Source organism: Gymnogyps californianus, chromosome 8 (genome assembly GCF_018139145.2).
Source record: "Gymnogyps californianus isolate 813 chromosome 8, ASM1813914v2, whole genome shotgun sequence".
Taxonomy (NCBI): Eukaryota; Metazoa; Chordata; class Aves; order Accipitriformes; family Cathartidae; genus Gymnogyps; species Gymnogyps californianus.
This window is the reverse complement of record NC_059478.1, coordinates 29,565,137-29,584,813: the sequence shown is the minus strand read 5'-3', so window position 1 is coordinate 29,584,813 and position 19,677 is coordinate 29,565,137. Positions and strand designations below refer to the sequence as shown.

At 37.5% G+C, this 19,677-nt stretch overlaps 1 protein-coding gene across 1 annotated transcript in view; it reads right to left on the bottom strand.

Moving 5' to 3' along the window:
- Positions 1-19,677, bottom strand: part of ZFYVE9 (zinc finger FYVE-type containing 9) — a 60,996-nt gene that overhangs the window by 15,791 nt on the left and 25,528 nt on the right. Inside the window, exons 5-10 of the mRNA XM_050901120.1 lie at positions 14,598-14,697; positions 10,684-10,860; positions 10,182-10,351; positions 9,281-9,404; positions 7,427-7,549; positions 5,398-5,553 (exon numbers count right to left, since the gene is read on the bottom strand). Of these exons, the coding sequence (XP_050757077.1) occupies positions 5,398-5,553; positions 7,427-7,549; positions 9,281-9,404; positions 10,182-10,351; positions 10,684-10,860; positions 14,598-14,697 (850 nt within the window). The remainder of the gene's footprint in view (positions 1-5,397; positions 5,554-7,426; positions 7,550-9,280; positions 9,405-10,181; positions 10,352-10,683; positions 10,861-14,597; positions 14,698-19,677) is intronic.

The following is a 19,677-nucleotide window of genomic DNA, read 5'->3' as shown; positions in this document are numbered from 1 at the left end:
TTCTCGGTTCCAACAACATGACCATAATAATCCTTTCTAACCTTAAAACGTATGAAGCATATGACCTGCTAAACTGAAATGAATTCTGCACCCTTTTCTGAAGTATTTTCTATGTGAAAGAGGCTAGGCAAAGTGAAGCTGTACAATACCGTACAGTTCTGAGACGTGTGGTGCTGCCCACTGGGATGACAAAGCAATCAGACATTTCCACTTGTGACTGATGCCAAGTGCTGCAGCAGAAGGGGACGACTACTTATTTTTTCCGTTTCAGGAGATGGAGCTTCAAGGCTCACACGCTTGGGATGCCTTAACAGGAATTTTTTCAGCCAACAGAAACATGAAAAAAACCCTCAGAGTGGAATCTGCAACTCAGCTGTTCAGCACTTTTCTACCATAAGCCACAGTGTTATAAATTACTCCTTTTGACACAAGCAGCTTGCACAGTGCAAGCTCCAATAGGTTACCACTATTAAGAGGACAAACTATTGGGATTAGGTAGTTGTGCTGCAATTCATTATTTGTAAGAGCATGCAAGAGCCTGCTATGTGGAGAGCATGGGAAGAATCAAGCATTTTCCTACACACCTCTCTAGTGCCCTTTTCAACCAGCAAACCCAAGTCAAAAAGCCTCTTTGGGCTTTGGGCTTGTCCCACAAACATTTCTGCACTAACCAGGGGTTGTCAGCCTTTCCTGCCACGTCTTTGAAGGTGGTTCCAAGTCAAGGCCCCACTGATAAGTTGCTATTACCAGCCTGACATGGTCAAACCCAACCCACTGCACTGTTACATATTTTAAGCACAGAACTGTGTTTCAGAAGCTTGTAGAGAAAGTGTAGCTGTCAGAAAAACCTTCAAAAAAAGCTATCCTTCTCAAAGGTATGTAATTTAATTTACAAAATATCACAGCTTCTTTTCTAAAGAGGTAATCTCAGAGTGAACAGAAAGGTGCCTTTCCTTATATTAAGTTCCAGCACCTGACATCAGCCAACTGACATTATTTAGGAAGTGCCTGAAGTGTGCATGATGCATCTAAAGCAGCTCTGCAGGAGGTCAGGACTTACTCTCTTCTCAATTATGCTGGGTTACCCTTGACTTTAAATCTTAAGCAGCTCTATAAAGTCCTTTAAAAAAACCATGTTTTTATCCACTGATGTGACTTTCTCTTCAGTCATGATCCATGCTGGTTTGAATTCTTCATTTAGGTATCTTCCTCTGATGAACAATGTACTTTGCATATTGGTTTGGCAATCCCTTCTGGACTCAAATAAAATAGTTTATACCAGGAAAGGTAAAGAAAAAAAGATTCCTGCATTTGTTTATTGCCCTCAATATGTGGTGAAGCCAGTTAGGTGCTTTTACCAAAAACAGTGCGGTTAAATTCCTAATGTATGCTTCATATCTTTTGGTTAATCCCAGGTCAAAAAGCTGGTATTAGCATCCAGTCTCAGGGAAGGCATACATATGGCTGGGGGAATTTAGCTGCATCTGTCCGGCCTCATTCCACTGTCATCAGTAACAACCAAGAACTGCCAAGTACCAAACACCATGCCAGCATCCTGAAAACCCAAGCATCCCAGTTCTGTAGCACGAGATGCAAAGCAATATTCACCTGGGAACAATCTTGCCAGATGGATTTTCTTCAAGAGCAAATGAGCACATACTCTTTGGAACAGCAATACAAACCCAGTCACTACCACACCAAGAGCCACAAAGAGACATAGAAGAGACAAGACCGTGAACGTAACTTGATGGCATGACACACCTGTAGCAGATGCCAACATTGAGAAAACACATATGAAACTCAACATTCAAAGTTCTGAGCATACTTAGCATCTTTTTATTGAAACACATCAGCAAGTAACTTGGAAAGAACTTATTCATATTGGCAAGGGACATAAAGCTTCATTTACTATCACTGTGAGTAGCAGTTACCAGCATCCAAAACTTCCTCAGACTAGTCTGTGGCAGTGTTCCAAACAATCACTCTCACACCTTATATGATGTTTGATTTTGTATCCATCTTTCCACATTACAGTTGCAGGGAGGTATTATTCACTCAGTTAACCTGTTCTCTGTTCAGAACATCTACATGGGCTTCTTCATAGATCTACTCTGTATTAGCTACCACCTTATTTAATTAAAACCAGGCTGGGTAAAAAATACACAAAACTGTGCCTGGGATAGATCCACTCTCACCCAGAATATCCCCAAAACCAGGGCGATCACAAAGCCATTTCAAGCAGTTGCCAGATTTGCATTTTCACTACAAAAGTAACAGTAGCATTTATTGTATTCCACCAAAGAGTTGATGCACTAGGGCATATCTGGCAGCTCTATATTAACACATCCAACTGCTTCAAAGTACCCATTCAGACGGACAGAAGTTCTCATTTTTCCATTCACTAGACCTCCTGCCAGGCTTATAGCCAACAGACAAGGATAATCATGGGATTACTACTACAACAGTACAACTACTACAACCACAAGAGAAATCATTAGCTTTCAATTTCAAAACAAGAAAAGCAACACAGCAGGGAGCTTGATGACAGAGGGGCCAGAGGAAAAATAAAGTGATGGAAACTGAACAGCAATTAATACTTGCCTTAATTAACAACTTTACAATTTATGATAACTCCCACGCATACAACCTATAGTGAAAAATGCCATTTTTCCTTCAAAATCTCTCAGTTGTTTTGCAATTATAAAGTCCTAACACCAGACCGTAGCTTGAGGTTGAGGACTTCCCATAACAAAACTAATGAAGGTTCATGGTGGTGCTGCCCCAGACTGACATCTTATCCATGCTGCAACAGGAGATGAATCCGAAGGACAAACTGCAAAGCACTGAGAGTACAGACTAAATGCTCCTGCCTGCAGGCCTGAGGCTTGGGCTCTGCTGCCACTACTTGCACATGCTAGAACCATACTCGGCAAACAGCTGATAGCAATACCTAGCACAGAGGACAAGACTCAGCCTCAAGAAACAAGTTATCCTCTGAGGAAAGCAGAAGCATCTGGGAAGAGGCACGAGTACATACAAGTTTGTGCTTCTCGGCTTGAACGCAGAATTCAAACTTCAAACTTGAGCAAGAAGAGCTGGTAAATAAATGTGACATGAAAAAAATAAATTGCTATAGATATGGGCTTTAACTAAATAAACAAAAGGGGAATGCTGTATTTTTCAGCTGAAAACAAAAACAACAAGAAACTCAAAATCACTCCAAAACAAAATCAACATCACTAAAAGTAATTCTTGTTTCCATTTAAATTAAAAAAATGCTATATGTCTTTTTATTTTATGACTGTTTTTAAGAAAACATCTACTAAACGAGATAAATAAAAACCATCCATTTCAGTTTCCTGATGACAAAATAAATTTAAACCAATATATTATATAATGAAAAATGAAACTGTGAGGCAGGGTTTTAAATAGTCTCTAACTTCGAATGGGAATTCTCGTTTACTCTAAATGTCTATCATTTAATCACCAGGAGAGGTGCAGTACCTCCGAAATGAACAACTTTGGAAGCATGGCTCCATCTACAACAGCATGTAAACTGCTAACCACTTCCAAGGGATTACAACCACCAAACTGAAACCCCTATGGCATCATACCCTGTCTCTCTGGCTGAATAATGTTTAAAACAGCCAGAGTTGCAAATATGCTAATATCTACTTCTCCCTCTCAAACATGCATGACTTCGAAAGAAAAAAGGATGGATATTGAGAGAGTGCATTACAAAATGCTACGGGAATTTATCAAGGTGCTATGTTCTACAAAAACTTCAGTGCGGTTTGGTATTATATAGCAACTCAAGGTGTCTATCTACTTCTACTACATGCCTGAAACACAACACAGAGCAAATCCTACCAAAAGAACATTACACAGTAGAATTCTTAAACAGTGAAATTTGGTTTCTGATTAAGAATTGTACAATAGTAAGGAGCTCTTTGCACCAGTGCAATTGTAGGATATCAAATTGCTACCACTAGAGCACTAAAAAAAGGATTCCAAATACATTATGTGGGAGTTATAAATTATGTATTTCTGTAGTGTAATTATACAGAACTTCATTGCAATATACACACCAAGCTGGATTTATATCTGCAATATACATATATATACACACACACACGCAATTTTTCATACCTATCTCCCTCTGAATAACATCATAATTAGAAAACAAAGCCTTGCAAATGAAGTGAGGTTTGGAAAGGTATTTGTTTCCAGTGTACACGAGATCCATTATGACATGTGATAATAGTACATTCTGAACCTGGCAACCTCTCTGGACAAGCTGACCTTTGTTGTATCAAGACATTTTAGGAAACAAAGATCTTTTCATTATTTTATTAAAGTGTTGGATTCAGTCACTCCACAGGCATTGCAAATAATATGCAGAACCCTTCGTAAATGTATTTTCAGTATATAACCTTAATGTGATCCAATTTCACCTCTGGAAAACTAGCTTTATTTTCTAATCAGTGGAACCAAATACTTGCATTTTTCCTTATGCAACAATTTTTGAATTCTAAAGTCCAACAATAGCTAAAAGTAGAAACCCCTTTACTTAGCAAATGTAAAATGTGTAAAGGTTTACATAATACAATCTTGCAATTGAGATACTAAAATTCAAAATTCAGGGATAATTTCTGCAATGACCTACAATTCATTCCAGGCACACGTATACATACATATTTGTATTACTTTATAATATAAATAGTATCTCCATAATGTGGCGATAGACACACAAACTGTGGGAATCAAATTTCTGAACTACCTGATCTGGGGATATTTAACATACTATCCACAAGGATTCTCAACATTTTCTCTCTGTACCTTTAAAAAAGCTACCCTGACTTCAAGCTGAAAAAAAAACAATTATTAGAAGCAATGTCATTAGTGTACCCACGAGCCCTGCTGAGTATCCCACTACACTTACTGCTAAATGAAGTACAGTACTAATTTCAGATACGTTAGCTGTATTCAAATTCTTACCCCAACACCTAGCAGAAGCAGCCAGAGCAGACATTCAGCAATGGCTGCTGAGCATAAAGTTGTCACAGGCAGAGTCCTACTGCTCCATTGCTGCAATAGTCTATGCATGGCCTTTATAGCCCAAACTTCTTTGTTCTGCTGGCACCCAGAGGAAGGCTGGAGCAGCTTTGGAGCAGCTCCCCAGGCTACCAGCACCTCATTAATACTTTTATTTGGTGAGATGAATATAACACTGGATACTAACTACCAATAACAACTCAGCGTCCTATCAGCTTTGATCCTTATTCTCTTTTTATATTCTTTTATACAAAAATAGCCATTTGCTAAATGACAAAAATGTGAGTATCTGACCCAGTACGATCATCTATCCAAACCATTTTTAACAGAGAGCATTCCTACCTGCTAAGGCATCCCGGTAAAGTTGCACAAAATGGTTAAAGATATCCTTAGGCAAACATTTCTCATCAGGCAAACACTGCAAGAGAATGACTATCTCTGACTGCCCCACTGCATGCATGCCTTTTGTGGTGAAACACCAGCACTTCCTGTTCACATCTGCAGAGAGGAAAACATGTATCAGAACTGAAGATCAGAATTTCATAAAATATGCCTAAATTTCACTACAGGAAGACAGCTCTTTCAAGAATCAGTTTTACAGCATGTTTCGTTGTGATACCTGTCACACAGACAAATTAGCTTCTAAATCTGTTACCTTGCAAGCAAGCACATCCAAAACAAAAGCAGCTCAGGAATTCCCAGTTTACAGCCAAGAAAGAGCCAGAGCTCTTCCATTCTCCCAGCCATTACAGCTCCCAGTCACATCTTGGGATTAACACCACAGAGCAGACTTTTAGCAGTTTCTGTATCCAAATTAAAGGACAGGATTTAAATGGGAATGAAGGAATCTGGGAAAAGGCCAGGCTGTTGGCTGTGCATATCATGATCCTGACAGCTAAACCAGTTTCAGACAGTGATATCTCTCTCAAGATGGATAGCTGCATGTCAGGTGTTTTCATGAGACATCACTGTGTTGTTCTGCTTCACATGAATGTTAGTGACGACACATGCTTTAAGCTTCTGTCCTGGTTTCAGCTGGGACAGAGTTAACTCTCTTCTTAGTAGCTGGTACAGTGCTGGGTTTTGGATTTAGTGTGAGAATGATGTTGATAACACGCTGATGTTTTAGTTGTTGCTAAGTAGCGCTTATCTTAAGTCAAGGTTTTTTCGGTTTCCCATGCTCTGCCAGCAAGCAGGTGTGCAAGGAGCTGGGAGGGAGCATGGCCAGGACAGCTGACCCGAACTAGCCAAAGGGATATTCCAGACCATGGAACATCGTGGCCAGTATATAAACGGGGGGGAGTTGGCCAGGAGGGGCGGATCGCTGCTTGGGCATCGGTCAGCGGGTGGTGAGCAACTGCATTGTGCATCACTTGTCTTTTCTTGGGTTTTATTTCTTTTTTTTTTTGTTATATTCCTTTTCATTACAATTATTATTATAGTAGTAGTAGTAGTAGTAGTGTATTTTATTTTACTTTACTTATTAAACTGTTCTTATGTCAACCCATGAGTTTTACTTTTTTCTTCCTCCTCCCCACCCCACTGGGAGGCGGGAGGAGGAAGCGGCTGCGTGGTGCTTAGTTGCTGGCTAGGGTAAAACCACAACAGCTTCACAATTCATTTGTTGAGAATACTAAGTTATTGAAATAAAATCTTTCATCTAATATGTGTATATATATATATGCATACTAATGACATTTTTATATATATGTAAAAATTTGTACTGCTATCTAACCAGACGCTGAAAGGTTTATAAACAACTTCTTAATTTATTGTACGAACTTTTCACAGAACCAAAACATTTTACTGCAAAACTGTCCTTCTCAATTTCTCAAATAATGTTTTCTTATCCAGCAGAGATCAACTGAGGTACTAACATGAGAAGCCATCTGTGTGCCTCCCCATTCCTTCCTCCCTCCCTCAGCACATGTACACACACATCCACACACATACAGTATAGAAAAGGATAGAAGAGGTGCACAGTGGAACGGAACCTGCGTATTACTATGGGATCCTATCTGCTTTTTCCAGAATGAGATGACAGGGAAATGAGTTAAGTAACCAAAGGAAGAACAAGTGATAAAATACCTCGCCCTACCAAGTTGGACAGGAGACAATGATCTCCAAACCTGAGACTGGAGGCTCTATCAGTCTAGTTTATATTTTCCACACAAAATTATCTATATTGATGTCTAAGTCACTGGAAAAGAGCCTTTTGTAATTTAACTTAATATGGCTAAGTACAAGGTTTTCAATCCATGCGTATTTTCAGAGACTATCCTACCAAATAAAAATGCTGCTGTTCCTACTAATAATATATATAACATTTCCCCTCTCATACCCCAAGCCTTATTTAATAATAAAAACTTACAATTTACTATTTTTACCATGGACAGCAAATTAGCATTTAAAACAAATACAAGAGGGTCAGGGCCACCGTCCTCCAGCTGCTGCATGACAGAGATCTGAGAAGGTCTCTCTTCTACAGCATAGTCTGTGAAAGAAACAAGTAAACACACTGTGAAGTCCTTAACTTACTGGTACAGTACTCTACATTATAATTAGATAACCCCGATTCTGTTGCTTTTTGCTTTTTTGACCTTTAAAAAAAAACTTATTTAAGTATTGCTGGTTTGATCGATTGTTTCCTAGGCTGGTATTTTCAAACTTCAATAGCATTTATGTGCATAACCCCTGTACATCCTTTAGAAAAGTGCAGCTTGTTTCATAAATCAACTTTTTTTCGGTATCAACTGGAGGAGAAAATGGAAATCAAATTGAGAAATGTGTCATGGTGTCAACTGAGATCCCAAATGACAAAGAAGTTAACAATTGTTATTTATATCACAGTAAAGCACAAGAGCATCAGTCCTGGACTACAAACACCAACACGTGGTCTATGCCTGTATCACATAACTTACACTTTCTGTGTGTTAGCTACTAGGAAGATAACAAAGAAGGGAACACTATATAAAACAACATTTTTTATAAATCATAGAAGGTCTAAATCCACTGTAAAATGGATCCCAACATGAAACTTCAAAGATGTCTGTAGTGTCCCTCTATGATTAGACCCAGATGACTAGCAAATTCAAATTTTTCATCCATGTGATTATAATCCACTCTGCATTTAAGCTTTAACAAAAAATAGTTACACTGATGAAAATAGATTTTGAAAGAAGTGTATTACCTTTCCAGCTAAAATTACCTAGAAAGAAAGGTAATTTTGCTTTCTAATGTGAAAAATGTTTTTGGAATCTTTTTAAATAGAATTAGAATATCAGAAGTAAAATGCTGCAAAGAAAATCCAGTATGTGACAGCATATGAAACAACATCAACTTAGCATACCAAATACGATTTATGTGAGGTTATCTATATAAAAGCTGAAAGGTATACTGTAGTTTCACTCCTTTTTTGTGGAGGAGACGGAATAATCAGGCACCCGTATGGACAGCTAACACAGGATGGAACAGACTTGTTTTGAAATCAAATGCTGCTCACATTTTGGTTTTGACACTATCCTGCAATAAACAGTTACTTCCAGCTTAACATTAGAAATGCACTGTATTAGCAAAATATTTAATAGGAATAAAAAAATCAAAGATGAAAAAATAAGTTAATCTCAGGAATGTATTAAAGTATGTCATGAATCAGACTGTGGAAAGCAATTGTCAGATAAACAGATATTTATATTTTTTAATCTTTTAAAAATTCTTTTTTAATGTTCTGAATCCTCTTCCATTTGGATACTCTCGAAGGGGACATCACAATTACTAAAAGCTTCACTGTGGGCCAAGACGTGCAATAGTGCTGTTGAATGCAGTGCTCGGGGATGCCTCAGACAGAGCGGATGTTCCGAGAGAATTTCAGAGAAGGGAAGCATGAATATTCATAAGGCTAATTAAAATGTATCTCTGTGTGAAACATTCCCCACAGTTCGATTAGTGAAGAAATTAGCACATATTTCTGGATGGAAGTTAATTTTCTTTTTGCTTTGTGTTTTAATTCTTACAGTAATTTCATTGCAAGATGGGGTTCTTCTTGGATGCTAATAAGGATCAATGGTGCAAATGAGTGTCACAACATTTAGCCACGAGTACTTACTGTGAATTTCTTCAGATATTCAGCATATTGCCAGCATCTCATTTTTAAAATAAACACAATAACTATTAGGTTAATTGCAACTGGTAAGCATAAAAGCTAGCTGCCAAATTGTACCCTCACCTCCTTTTACTCCAGTGGAGATGAGAATTGGAGGAAGACCATCTTCAGGAATTAGGTTCATTGCACTGCCAACAGGACTGCCAACCTGAGTTATATTTCCCGAGAATACAGAAGCATTATCAGTCTATAAGAAGCAAACAAGAAAGGACAACATTACAAAAGTAATAATGATAAAAATGTAAGAGCTGGCTGACTAGATTACTAGATGTAGGTGAAGGAGTCTGTGTCTGCTGGAGAACCAGAAGCACCAAGTAATTTGGCTCTTTAACAACAGATCATCATGTGATGACTCCTGTATGTGAACTATTACTAAAAAGGTCTGCTTAGACAGGGACTGCACCTCCCTTCTGTAGCACCACACATACCCATTTCTTTACAAAATCTAAATGTACCTATGCCCATCTGAACTTTTTGCAAAGTCTCAATTCCACTCACACGGCGTATGGTGGATTTAACATTGTTAGATTATATCTGCACTTTCCTGCACACATCATTTTATGAGAGGTGTCAAACAAAGTATTTTTCTGCTTCGTGCTATGACAATCTTATTGTTTCAAACTCCTTACTGACCATGACTCAGCTTTTTTAAAACATGCATTACACAAATATCCTTCATACACAAGCTGTACAGCCAAGCACTCGGAAGCTACCTAGCACACAGACTTCAAACATTGCTTAGTGCTGTGCCCCATAATAGTTCATTTCAGTTCAAAATACATGGTTGTTTCAGCACTCTGCAAACATTAAAATAAGTGAGGACACTTGCTATACAACATACAAAGACAAGCCTCAACAGATTTCCTAGATCAGTCTTACTGAAATCACCACAGAAGCTAATATACTATTCACAACCAAAGCAAGCATGGTATTTTGAGCAGTAAATAGCGTAACACTTCCTTACTTCTGCTGATAAAGTGTTGTTGGTCACGGGCTTTGATGGATCATGCGACACTGCTAAGGTTCCTGTGGAAGTTGTCCCAGCCACTGTCAGTTTTGCTGCATCGGCAACTTCTCCATTGGGTAATATCCCATCAGCAAACCAAACACGCCTTTGTTCTCTAGGTTGAGCCACTAGAGAGGACATAAAAAAATAGGATTTAAGATCTCACAGCAACATTGACTGGAAAATTTGAGTACAGAAGAGCAAAATGGAAAAAATTAATAAACAGAGAAACGTGGACTGGAAGGGACTTAAGACATCACCTAGTGCATTCCCTGTGGCAGCATCATGTATAAGCACACCTGCTGAGAACAGTTTACTTGTCCTTAAAAACCTCATGTCCCTACTGAGGACAGGAATATCACAACTGGCATTAGCTAGAGTATTTGGAATGGATGAAGTGCAGATATTCTTTCCAAATTCTTACTACAGGTAAATTGAAAGAAAAAAGAAGTACCCTTACCTTCTGCTCCAGGATGCTTTAAAACTCCCACAGGTACCATGACAGTGGGAGGCGGAGAGCTCAGGGCGCCCGAGGCCTGAGCCTGCTGCAAAGGAGGGATAGTAGAACAGTATTCAGCGGGATTGTTAGGGTTAGGACTCTGGCTTGAGGCACTCATCATATTCTCCCAGGCTTGAGCTAAAGCAAAGAAAGAACAAGAAACATGAACACAGAGGAAGGTATCTAACAGTCCAAAACACTGTGTTAAGTTCTCAGCTACAGTAGGTATGGACCCTGCCACCTTCCAAAGACCATCTCTCTTCCTTTATTTAAAAGCCCAGGAGACTGCAATTAAGCAAGAAAATCCATAGCAGGAGGAGAAGCAGCACTGGTCCTGTGCAATAAAAATATCAGTTCATATAGAAATATTTTCTGAAAATTATAACAATATACTTTGACCTGAATGATGCTTAGTTCCTCATGCTTCACTTTGTTTCCTCTTCAAAGATTTAACTGAAAACACTCAATTCTTATATATATGTGTATTTACCACACTGTATGGACGGATGGACATTCCTATTACAAATGTTTTATAACCTACAGGACACTTGAGCAGCTTTATCTTTTGTATATGAGAAAAAGCACCTTGCATTTCTTTATATCCAGGGCAGATCAATACAGGTCAACAACTTATATTCTTAACTATAAAAAAACCCTTATGCTATTAATTCTGAAGGCATGACTTGAGCCTTAATTCAATTGCCCAAACAATAACACATAAAACTTCCTTGTCAACAACATCCGTGGCAGGGAAATCTCTCCTCTAGCTAGTGAGACAGACGGTATCTCCACAGTACTACTACTTTTTAATCTGTAAGGAAGGCTTGCAGCTATGCAAGGTACCAGAAAATTCCTATGTGTGCTTGCACCTTCAACCATATTAGTATGTTACAAACAAATGCATTCCTCTAGTCAGGCATAAATATCACGCCACCTAAGCTCTCAGAGCAGCTATAAAGCCTGAATAAATCATGTACATCTTTGGGTTCCTTTGGCTATGAATTGTCAGAAAACCAAGCTGAAAATAACAAGACCAAAAAACCCCAAACAGAACACAACAGAACATAAACCCCTCCTGCTTCCTCTCATCAGCCTGCAAAACCAATAGAGTGAAATGCCTGCCAATGGAAAAGGTATTGACATTTCCATTTGAGAAGATTAATTAAATTGAAGTATTTTTTTAACAGCAATTCTGTATTCATTTAGAGTATAGGTCCTGAAAGAAGGAAGTGTTAAAAATGCACAAAGAAAAGACACATCTCTAGGATCCCTTTATTAAAAAAGTCATAGCATGGTAAAAGAACATTTTTAAAGCCTTCTCTGAATCAAGCAAAATGCCAACTCAGCATATCTACCAATTGAAAATACAGTAAAAATAGCATTGGAAACTTATTAAACACATGGCCTTGCCATGGAAAAGTGCCAGAAAACATACAGCCTTCCCCCAACACTCCAGTGAAACACAAACCAGATACCGAGCAACCAAATGAAATAACTACTTTTAAAGTGCGATTCCTAGGCCCTGTTCCAAGAGTGTGCAAAGATTAATGCTTAACCTGCTACACTGAGTGGGAAAAAAACCCCACCTGTACCGACAAAGAAACTGCAAGGATCAGGAGGGATCAGATACGATCAGGCTACGGGTTAACTAACCAGTAACCAAAAGCATCACCACAAAGCACTGCAGCAGGGATAGAAACAGAGAGGTGGCCTGGGGCAAGTACACCTAAGTATGCAGGCAGCACTCTCCCTATAATAAACCAAGCAGCGGTGTCACTGTTTGCTGCCATTAATGCGTATCCATCCTGGCAACAGGACAGAAAGGCTTTTAAAAGGAAATCATTATAATATGATCAATTTTATTATGCCTTTTTACAAGAACACTTCTGGTTTCAACTGAAGTTATTTTCAGATTCTTCCCTTCCCCCAGATGAAAACAAATCCTACTCACCACCAAAAGGAGCCAGCTGTCTTTTGCCAGGTGTGTGTGTAATTCCTTGTTCTTGTACACCTTGAAATGTGTTAATTTCTCCATCTCAAAATGTAACATTTTAGCACCCCTTCAACATCATCATCAGGACTCGGTTTTAATTTCTAGATATTACAACCTACAATTTCCTGTCACCTTACACATTTGGCCTACAGTAAAGAATTATTAATAATTAAAACCTACCACTGCACACTGATTAATCTTTAATCTTAATCTTTTTGAAACAGAAAAAAATTATTCCTGTTTAATAACTGAAATTGTCTACTAATTTTGGATGCTCATCTCAAGACTAAGCACTCAGTTACTTTCAACCAAACCTGCATAATACTGAACTTCTTTGGAGAAAAAATAAAGCTATGAGCTTCTGAGTTTAGTTAGGTGCTCAACAAATTAACAGCTCTTTCTGAAAACAGCAGCCCAAATAAGCTACTATACAGTAACATGTAAAGATACCGTCAATATTACCTTGTCTGAATACTGACATAAACCAGAATTTTCCTAACTAATTCTTGGTTAAAAGTACAGCAGCAATCTTTTATCAAAGTCTCCAAAGTTTAACTAAACATTTGCACCAATGGAGATTCCATGATAATTGTTCAATAATTACCAGGATAGTTACCTATCCTAACGGTTAAAAGTTTGCATTTAGAACCTGAATTTGTCTGACTTCCCGTTCTACCTACTACATGTTAGAGTGCGCCTGTCAGACCTTCCTCTACAACTGAAGTAACTTCTGTCATCAAGTTTCAGTTATCCAGATATATATTTATACCCTGAGATCAAGTCACCTATTCACCTTTCCATTAATAAACCAAAGACAGAGCGCCTGGAATTTCTCATGATGACACAGGTTTTCTCAAGATTTAAAGCACTCACATGGATCCTCTCTCAACCTAATCCAATTTTTCTATTTTCTCAATTCAAGACAAAAACTGAACATGGAGTCTTTCAGCAACAGCTGTCTCAGTGTCATGGACATAAGTCAATTGGACAGCATAATCACCCAAAGGTAACTGCCAGCGCAGGAAGTTCTTGAAATTTTCAGAGGCCTCAAGATACAGTGGGAAGAACAATCTGTGTTTGCCCATATTATACCACATATCTAAAGTGTTAATACTATAAAGGACAAAATACAAAATAGATTCCATGGCCCTTTGGTCAAAACCAAACGCAGTCTTTCCTTACACCAAGCAGAGGTAATATAACTTCTTGTTTGTTCTACTTGTTAACTTCTTACCTACTTGCGACCTCTCTCATATGTCCCATATTCACATCAGGCTTTTAGCCACAGCACCATCCTAGGTTTGACAGACTCTGCAGTGATGTGCCCAAAGCAATAATCCAGACTCAGTTGTCCACATTTGAGGACAGGTTTTTAGACAAGACCTCCTACTCTAGCACCAAGGAGTTAAGGAGGAAGAAGAGCTGGATTAATTTGTGGATAAATACTACTTCCCCAATTTCCTACAGTGCGTAATCTAGAAGAGGCACAACAGCATTACTCTTCTCTTTGGCATCCCATACAAAAGTGTAACAGGTTATCTACTCAGGCATCAAAGGACAGAGAGTAGGCTCCTGAAGTAAAAACAAAAAAAACCCCAAAAATGCTAAAAATCACAGTTTCTGCAATCCTGGTATAGCACTCACAAATGAAAGCTTTCAAACTCATTGCAACCTTACCAGTTTTTGCCTTTTGTTAATCGTATTTAGTTTAGGAATCTCCACTCTCCACAGGGATTCCACACGGATCTCTCAAGGGCCTTTGCTGTTTTAGAATACTTACCCATACAAATAAAGTATTTTGATTTCTTTTTTTAAAATAGCATCACTGCAGCTCAACACAAAGCCAGTGAAGCGCTGCATCTCAGATTCTCTTTCCACTTACCATTCATTAGTACTGAATGGCAGATTACACACACTCTAGCTTCCTTTCGATCCATGTACAGCAACTTGCACTTCAGGCTACAGCATGCCGCGCAAAAAACCTGGAACCAAAGGGGAAACAACTTAAGTGTTGTTCAAAAATACGTTATGAACTGATGAATTTGGACAAGAGAATATCTGTAAAGCTCTAGACATGCAAAATAAGGAGGTAAATTTTCAGTATTTTCCCATTAAAGCCACAGTGACTAATACCTGCCCACGGTGCCTTTCCTACTAATCCTGATGAAGCAGTATTACGTGGAACACATAAATGCATGTTGTCCTCCTGATACTGCACTGTGGTGTTTTTAAAATATGTTTTGCATAAATGACAATGGGTTAATAAATTCCTACCACTTTACAATCCCTCACAGAATTAACAATTTGGGAATTAATTTCAGTCTCAGAAAAAGCATTAGTACTTTCTAGAATCAGCTATGTTTAAATACACAAGTTTTCTCTACATAAGAGTTTGCTATGGCACAGATTAATTCAAACAGGTCATTTTTATTTGCAGCAGGGCAATTCATCTATATTAGCAACTCTAGCTATTTAATCTCTTCATATATAACAAGCTATTCCTCAGTTGAGACTTAAGTGAACAGGGATGTATCAAAATGTTTTAAGTGTTCAACGTATAAAACAAGACATTTAAAAAAGCTGAATGACATCGGTACTGCAAGAAAATCTTGCTCCATTTATATATATATTAAAAAAAAAAAAAAAGCTCATATTTACATGATTACAAACACTATGGCATCACAACACTAGAGAGAAACCAGGAACTACATTTTACGCACACTGGCTGCTAAGGGGGGACCCGGTGCAAAATCCCTGGGACGACAACCTGCTGCGGAGATGCAGTTGCATTCCTAGTGCTTCTCACCTGAACCAGCTCTAACAATTCCCCAGTCCTGGGCAGGAAACAGTGTTGAGGCTTCCTCCAGACAAGCAAAACCATAAAACATGAGCATGGCTTGTGCACGAAAACAAACACTTGCATGCAGATATGATCCTACAATAGCAATTGCAATCTCAAATTCCTGCAGAACAGACAAATCAGGGTGCCCTAATGATTTCTTATTTGTTTTAAATAATAAAATTTTCTTTATTTAAAAAAAAAAAAAGTATTTCCTCAGGGTTATTGTTCAGGTGACTTGAAGATACTGAAGAACACCCATTTCATGCAGAAAGGTAAAGTCACACTCAGGAAATCTAGAAACAGCAGCAGCTACCTAACAAATGAGTTCAGATATCAAGAGAGAATTTCAAATTTTAATTATAGGTGGGTATTATATCTACAATTCACTATGCGTTATTATGATCTGTAATGCTTTCTTAATCCAAAAAATTATTCCATCATCACTTCAACAGCAGTATGTCTGTAATATCGACAAGAAACTACATTGGATTCTCATATATAAATATATGTAAGCCTAAGTAAATTTCAACCAAGTTAAAGATCACACCAAATTATAACCACTTTGCAGCCTGTTACCTTTGCAGTCTTTTAGTGGCAAGCGTTTAAAATAAGCACATATAAAATAAGCTCTGAGTTCACCATGAGAGCTGAAAATCGAATATGAAGAAAGAAGAGCTCACCCTGTCTCATTTCAACCAGTTTTAATGTTTCCTAATTATGTCAACTTAAACATTTCAGAAACAAAATATAAGTGTGTATACACTGGCATTTTCATGCAAAAATAAAAACAATCCCTTCACATATGTGAAAACCTTTAAAAAAAAAAGGCAAATGTACTTTAAAAATCTGATTTCTGCATTTACACCTTAACCCAATTTACAAGCATTCTAGGGAATATTAATAACAACATCACAGCATATTTTAGAGACATTTGACATCATTTCAATTCTCTGGGAGAAACTTCCAGTCAAAAGTTCAGTATTGAACATGGAAAAATCAATGTATTCAACCATAACTGAAGGATCAACACAAATTAATATTAATTTAGGACCCTTTATCAAACAATACATTGTGCAATCAGCAAAGCTCTCAAGTGCAACGATCTAAATATTAAAAGAGAAAATAGAAGCAATGAGAGAACATCTACACCTCCTCTCTTAGGCTGCATCAGCCTTCTAACAGTAGTAATGCAGAGGAAGAACACAATTCAACACAACTGACAATTCAGTCTTGTTATTAACAATCACCAAGTCATTATCTCAGTTTATCATGCTATAAAAAAAAATAACATAGCAGGGTCAAAGCAAGTTTTTGTGTTACTAGGGTTTTCAGGTTCACTGGGAGTTGTTAAAGCATTAGTTGCTAGAGGGTTTGGTGATTTTTTTATATTTTAGTGGAAAAATATAGTTTTGGTTGTCAGTAAAAAGGTGACATAAACTTTCTGTTTTTCCTATCAAGGATGATTGTTTGATCTGACAATAGAAAATACATAAATACATAAGGTAAAATTTATGAATGTGTTCACACACATTCTTCAGGTTCTTAATTTTAATTCAAAATTTACTGTAAGTGTATTCCTTTCTACCACTCCCCTGAGGTTCGTATCTTCCATTAATTTTGCAATTATTATCCTGAAATTAAAAACTGAGACAGACTTCCCAGGTGCCACTCAACTATTTTTAAATCCGTTTCCCAAATGAAACGGATACATTCACCCCTACTACAATGATATGTCATGATGCTAATAAAGCTTAAAAAGAAACTGTTGTGCTAAAGCTTGTGTTCAAAAATATTTAGTCCCATGACTTCCCCTAGAAACAATTAATTGCAAGAGCTGAAGACACTATCTATCTCCCCAATTCTTTAAATGAGATTCATACATTTAATAGAAACAGTGGAAGCATCACTGTGATTCAGTAGTTACCTACACCACAGGCACATGGTCAACATGACTTGCTTTGGGCATGGTTATCTTAACGAGAAAACAAGAGCAGACAGCTAAAAATAGCTACGTCTCAAGCCACTACAGCTAGATTCATCAGAGCTTGCCTCTCAAAGCCTTTGGTCTCTTTCCTCCCGGAATCATTACAGGAATTAAGTGTTTTAAAGCAATTTGCAGTAACTGCTAAGTATTATTTGACCTATACTGATTCTTAGCATTTATTAATGAGTGCTTTTTTTTAGAGAAAATAACATACGAAGGCATGAAATACCAGAATTTATTGCCACATCTTTTGACTGCACGTGTGCAAATTTGGCCCAGACAACATTAACTAACAAAAGCTTCTAGAAACAAACCATTCTGAGGATTATTCTAACACTCTGAGAATATTAAATACTAGTATGTGATGTATTTTTCACATCTGAGAAACAAGTTTGTCTACAGAGCAGAGGGACCTTTTATTTTATCCATTCCCCACACATCATCTAAAACAATGCTGGTTGTTCTTCTCAGGGCTTGTCTTCAGTAGTTTAACAACAACAACAAAAAAAAACACACTACATTTTTCGGCCTTGCTCTATCTGTGCATGTTTTATCCATTTTGTTTACAGATATTTTCATTCTCTGCTTCTCATTTGTACAATTCAGGGCTTCAGTCATTACAGGGAAGTAATTAAATCCAAGCAATGAACTTGTTTAAAACACAAAAATAAGTAGAAAACATTACTGTAAATGAAAATTGTAGTCATATTTGTTAAACTCATAAAAAACAAAAGAATGACCTAAATAATTGACAGTAAGTTAATATATCAAAGCTAAAATGATGGACTTTCCTTTAACCTATAGGCCTTACAGATTCTCCTTAACCGCAATGAGAAAAAGATTAAGCCCTTTGATATTAACCAAAAGGTATACAAAAGGTAGGCATGTACCTCATATGATGCTTATTGATCACCTGTGGTTACTAGCTCCGCATCAGGACTTCCCTTGCAACCAACCTGCAAGAGGATGGGCAGAAGCAAACAACTGGAGGTCCCGGACCAGTCCACAATGAATGTCTGCTTAGCTTTTAAAAGCGTCCTGGGAAAGATTTTTCAGCATGTCTCAAAATCAAATTTGAATAAAATCTACTTATCTGGTGTTGCAGTGAAGAGATTGAGTGCTATGCATTTTGGTTACTAAAGGGACAAATGGGACACATATGTAGTCCATTACAGAGGAGCAAGCCTGGGTCTTCTGCTAGGCTGCTTCCAGAAACAGGTGGCATAAGGGTTTGAGCTTTCCAGATATATTTGCTTCTTTTAGGTCCTTTGTTCAGGTCATTCTGCTTCCCTGTGCTCTTCTGGTAGCAAAAGGTATCGCCCATAGCAGTCAGGAGGAGGTCTTTCAATCAATTTCAGAAACCTTTGGACAGGGCCTAAGTGAACCAAAGTTACTTTCACTCTAGTTTTTAGTGGGTTTTAGTGTTTCTTTTCATCTTAAAAATATTCATGAATATCTACTTGACAAGAGTGTTAGTTTACTGCTTTTGAATCATCATATTTTTTCCTAAGTTCCTACTTTCCATGTGCCACTGACTTGTATTTCAGTAACAAGGTATTTGGAAATACTTTACAAGCTAATCATTTACAATAAACTTGCCACATAAGAATTTGTGTTGACCTAGATGGCACATATATAGAACTTCAAAAAAAAGTCAACAATAAAATATTTCTTACACAACAAAAAGTGATACAGAAATTATGTTTTAGTTGTCTTGATCACAAAATTTCTCACCATGTGTACATACATCAGGTTATAAATAATTTACTATATTTTTTTCCAGGAGCAAATGTAAGTTCTTTAAAATAATGTAAGCAATATGAGAAAAGTTAGTAAAGAATACTTAAAAGAACAGAGTTGATCAGCCATCTAAACCAGCATGAACGCCAGCAATTCAACAGCACACTTCCAATTCACATCAATATGTTTCAGTATCTTTAATGGGATTATTGATGCAGTAATTTCTGCAAACTAGTTTCCTGCTCTTAGCCATTTTATCACAGTTCAACATGAATCCAATGATGTTGATTGTTGCAATCAACAAATACACTGCTCACACAGGCTAATAATTCTTTCAGTTACAAATAACAATTAGTTATTCTCTATTAGAACCCTAAATAGATTAGAGCTTAGAAA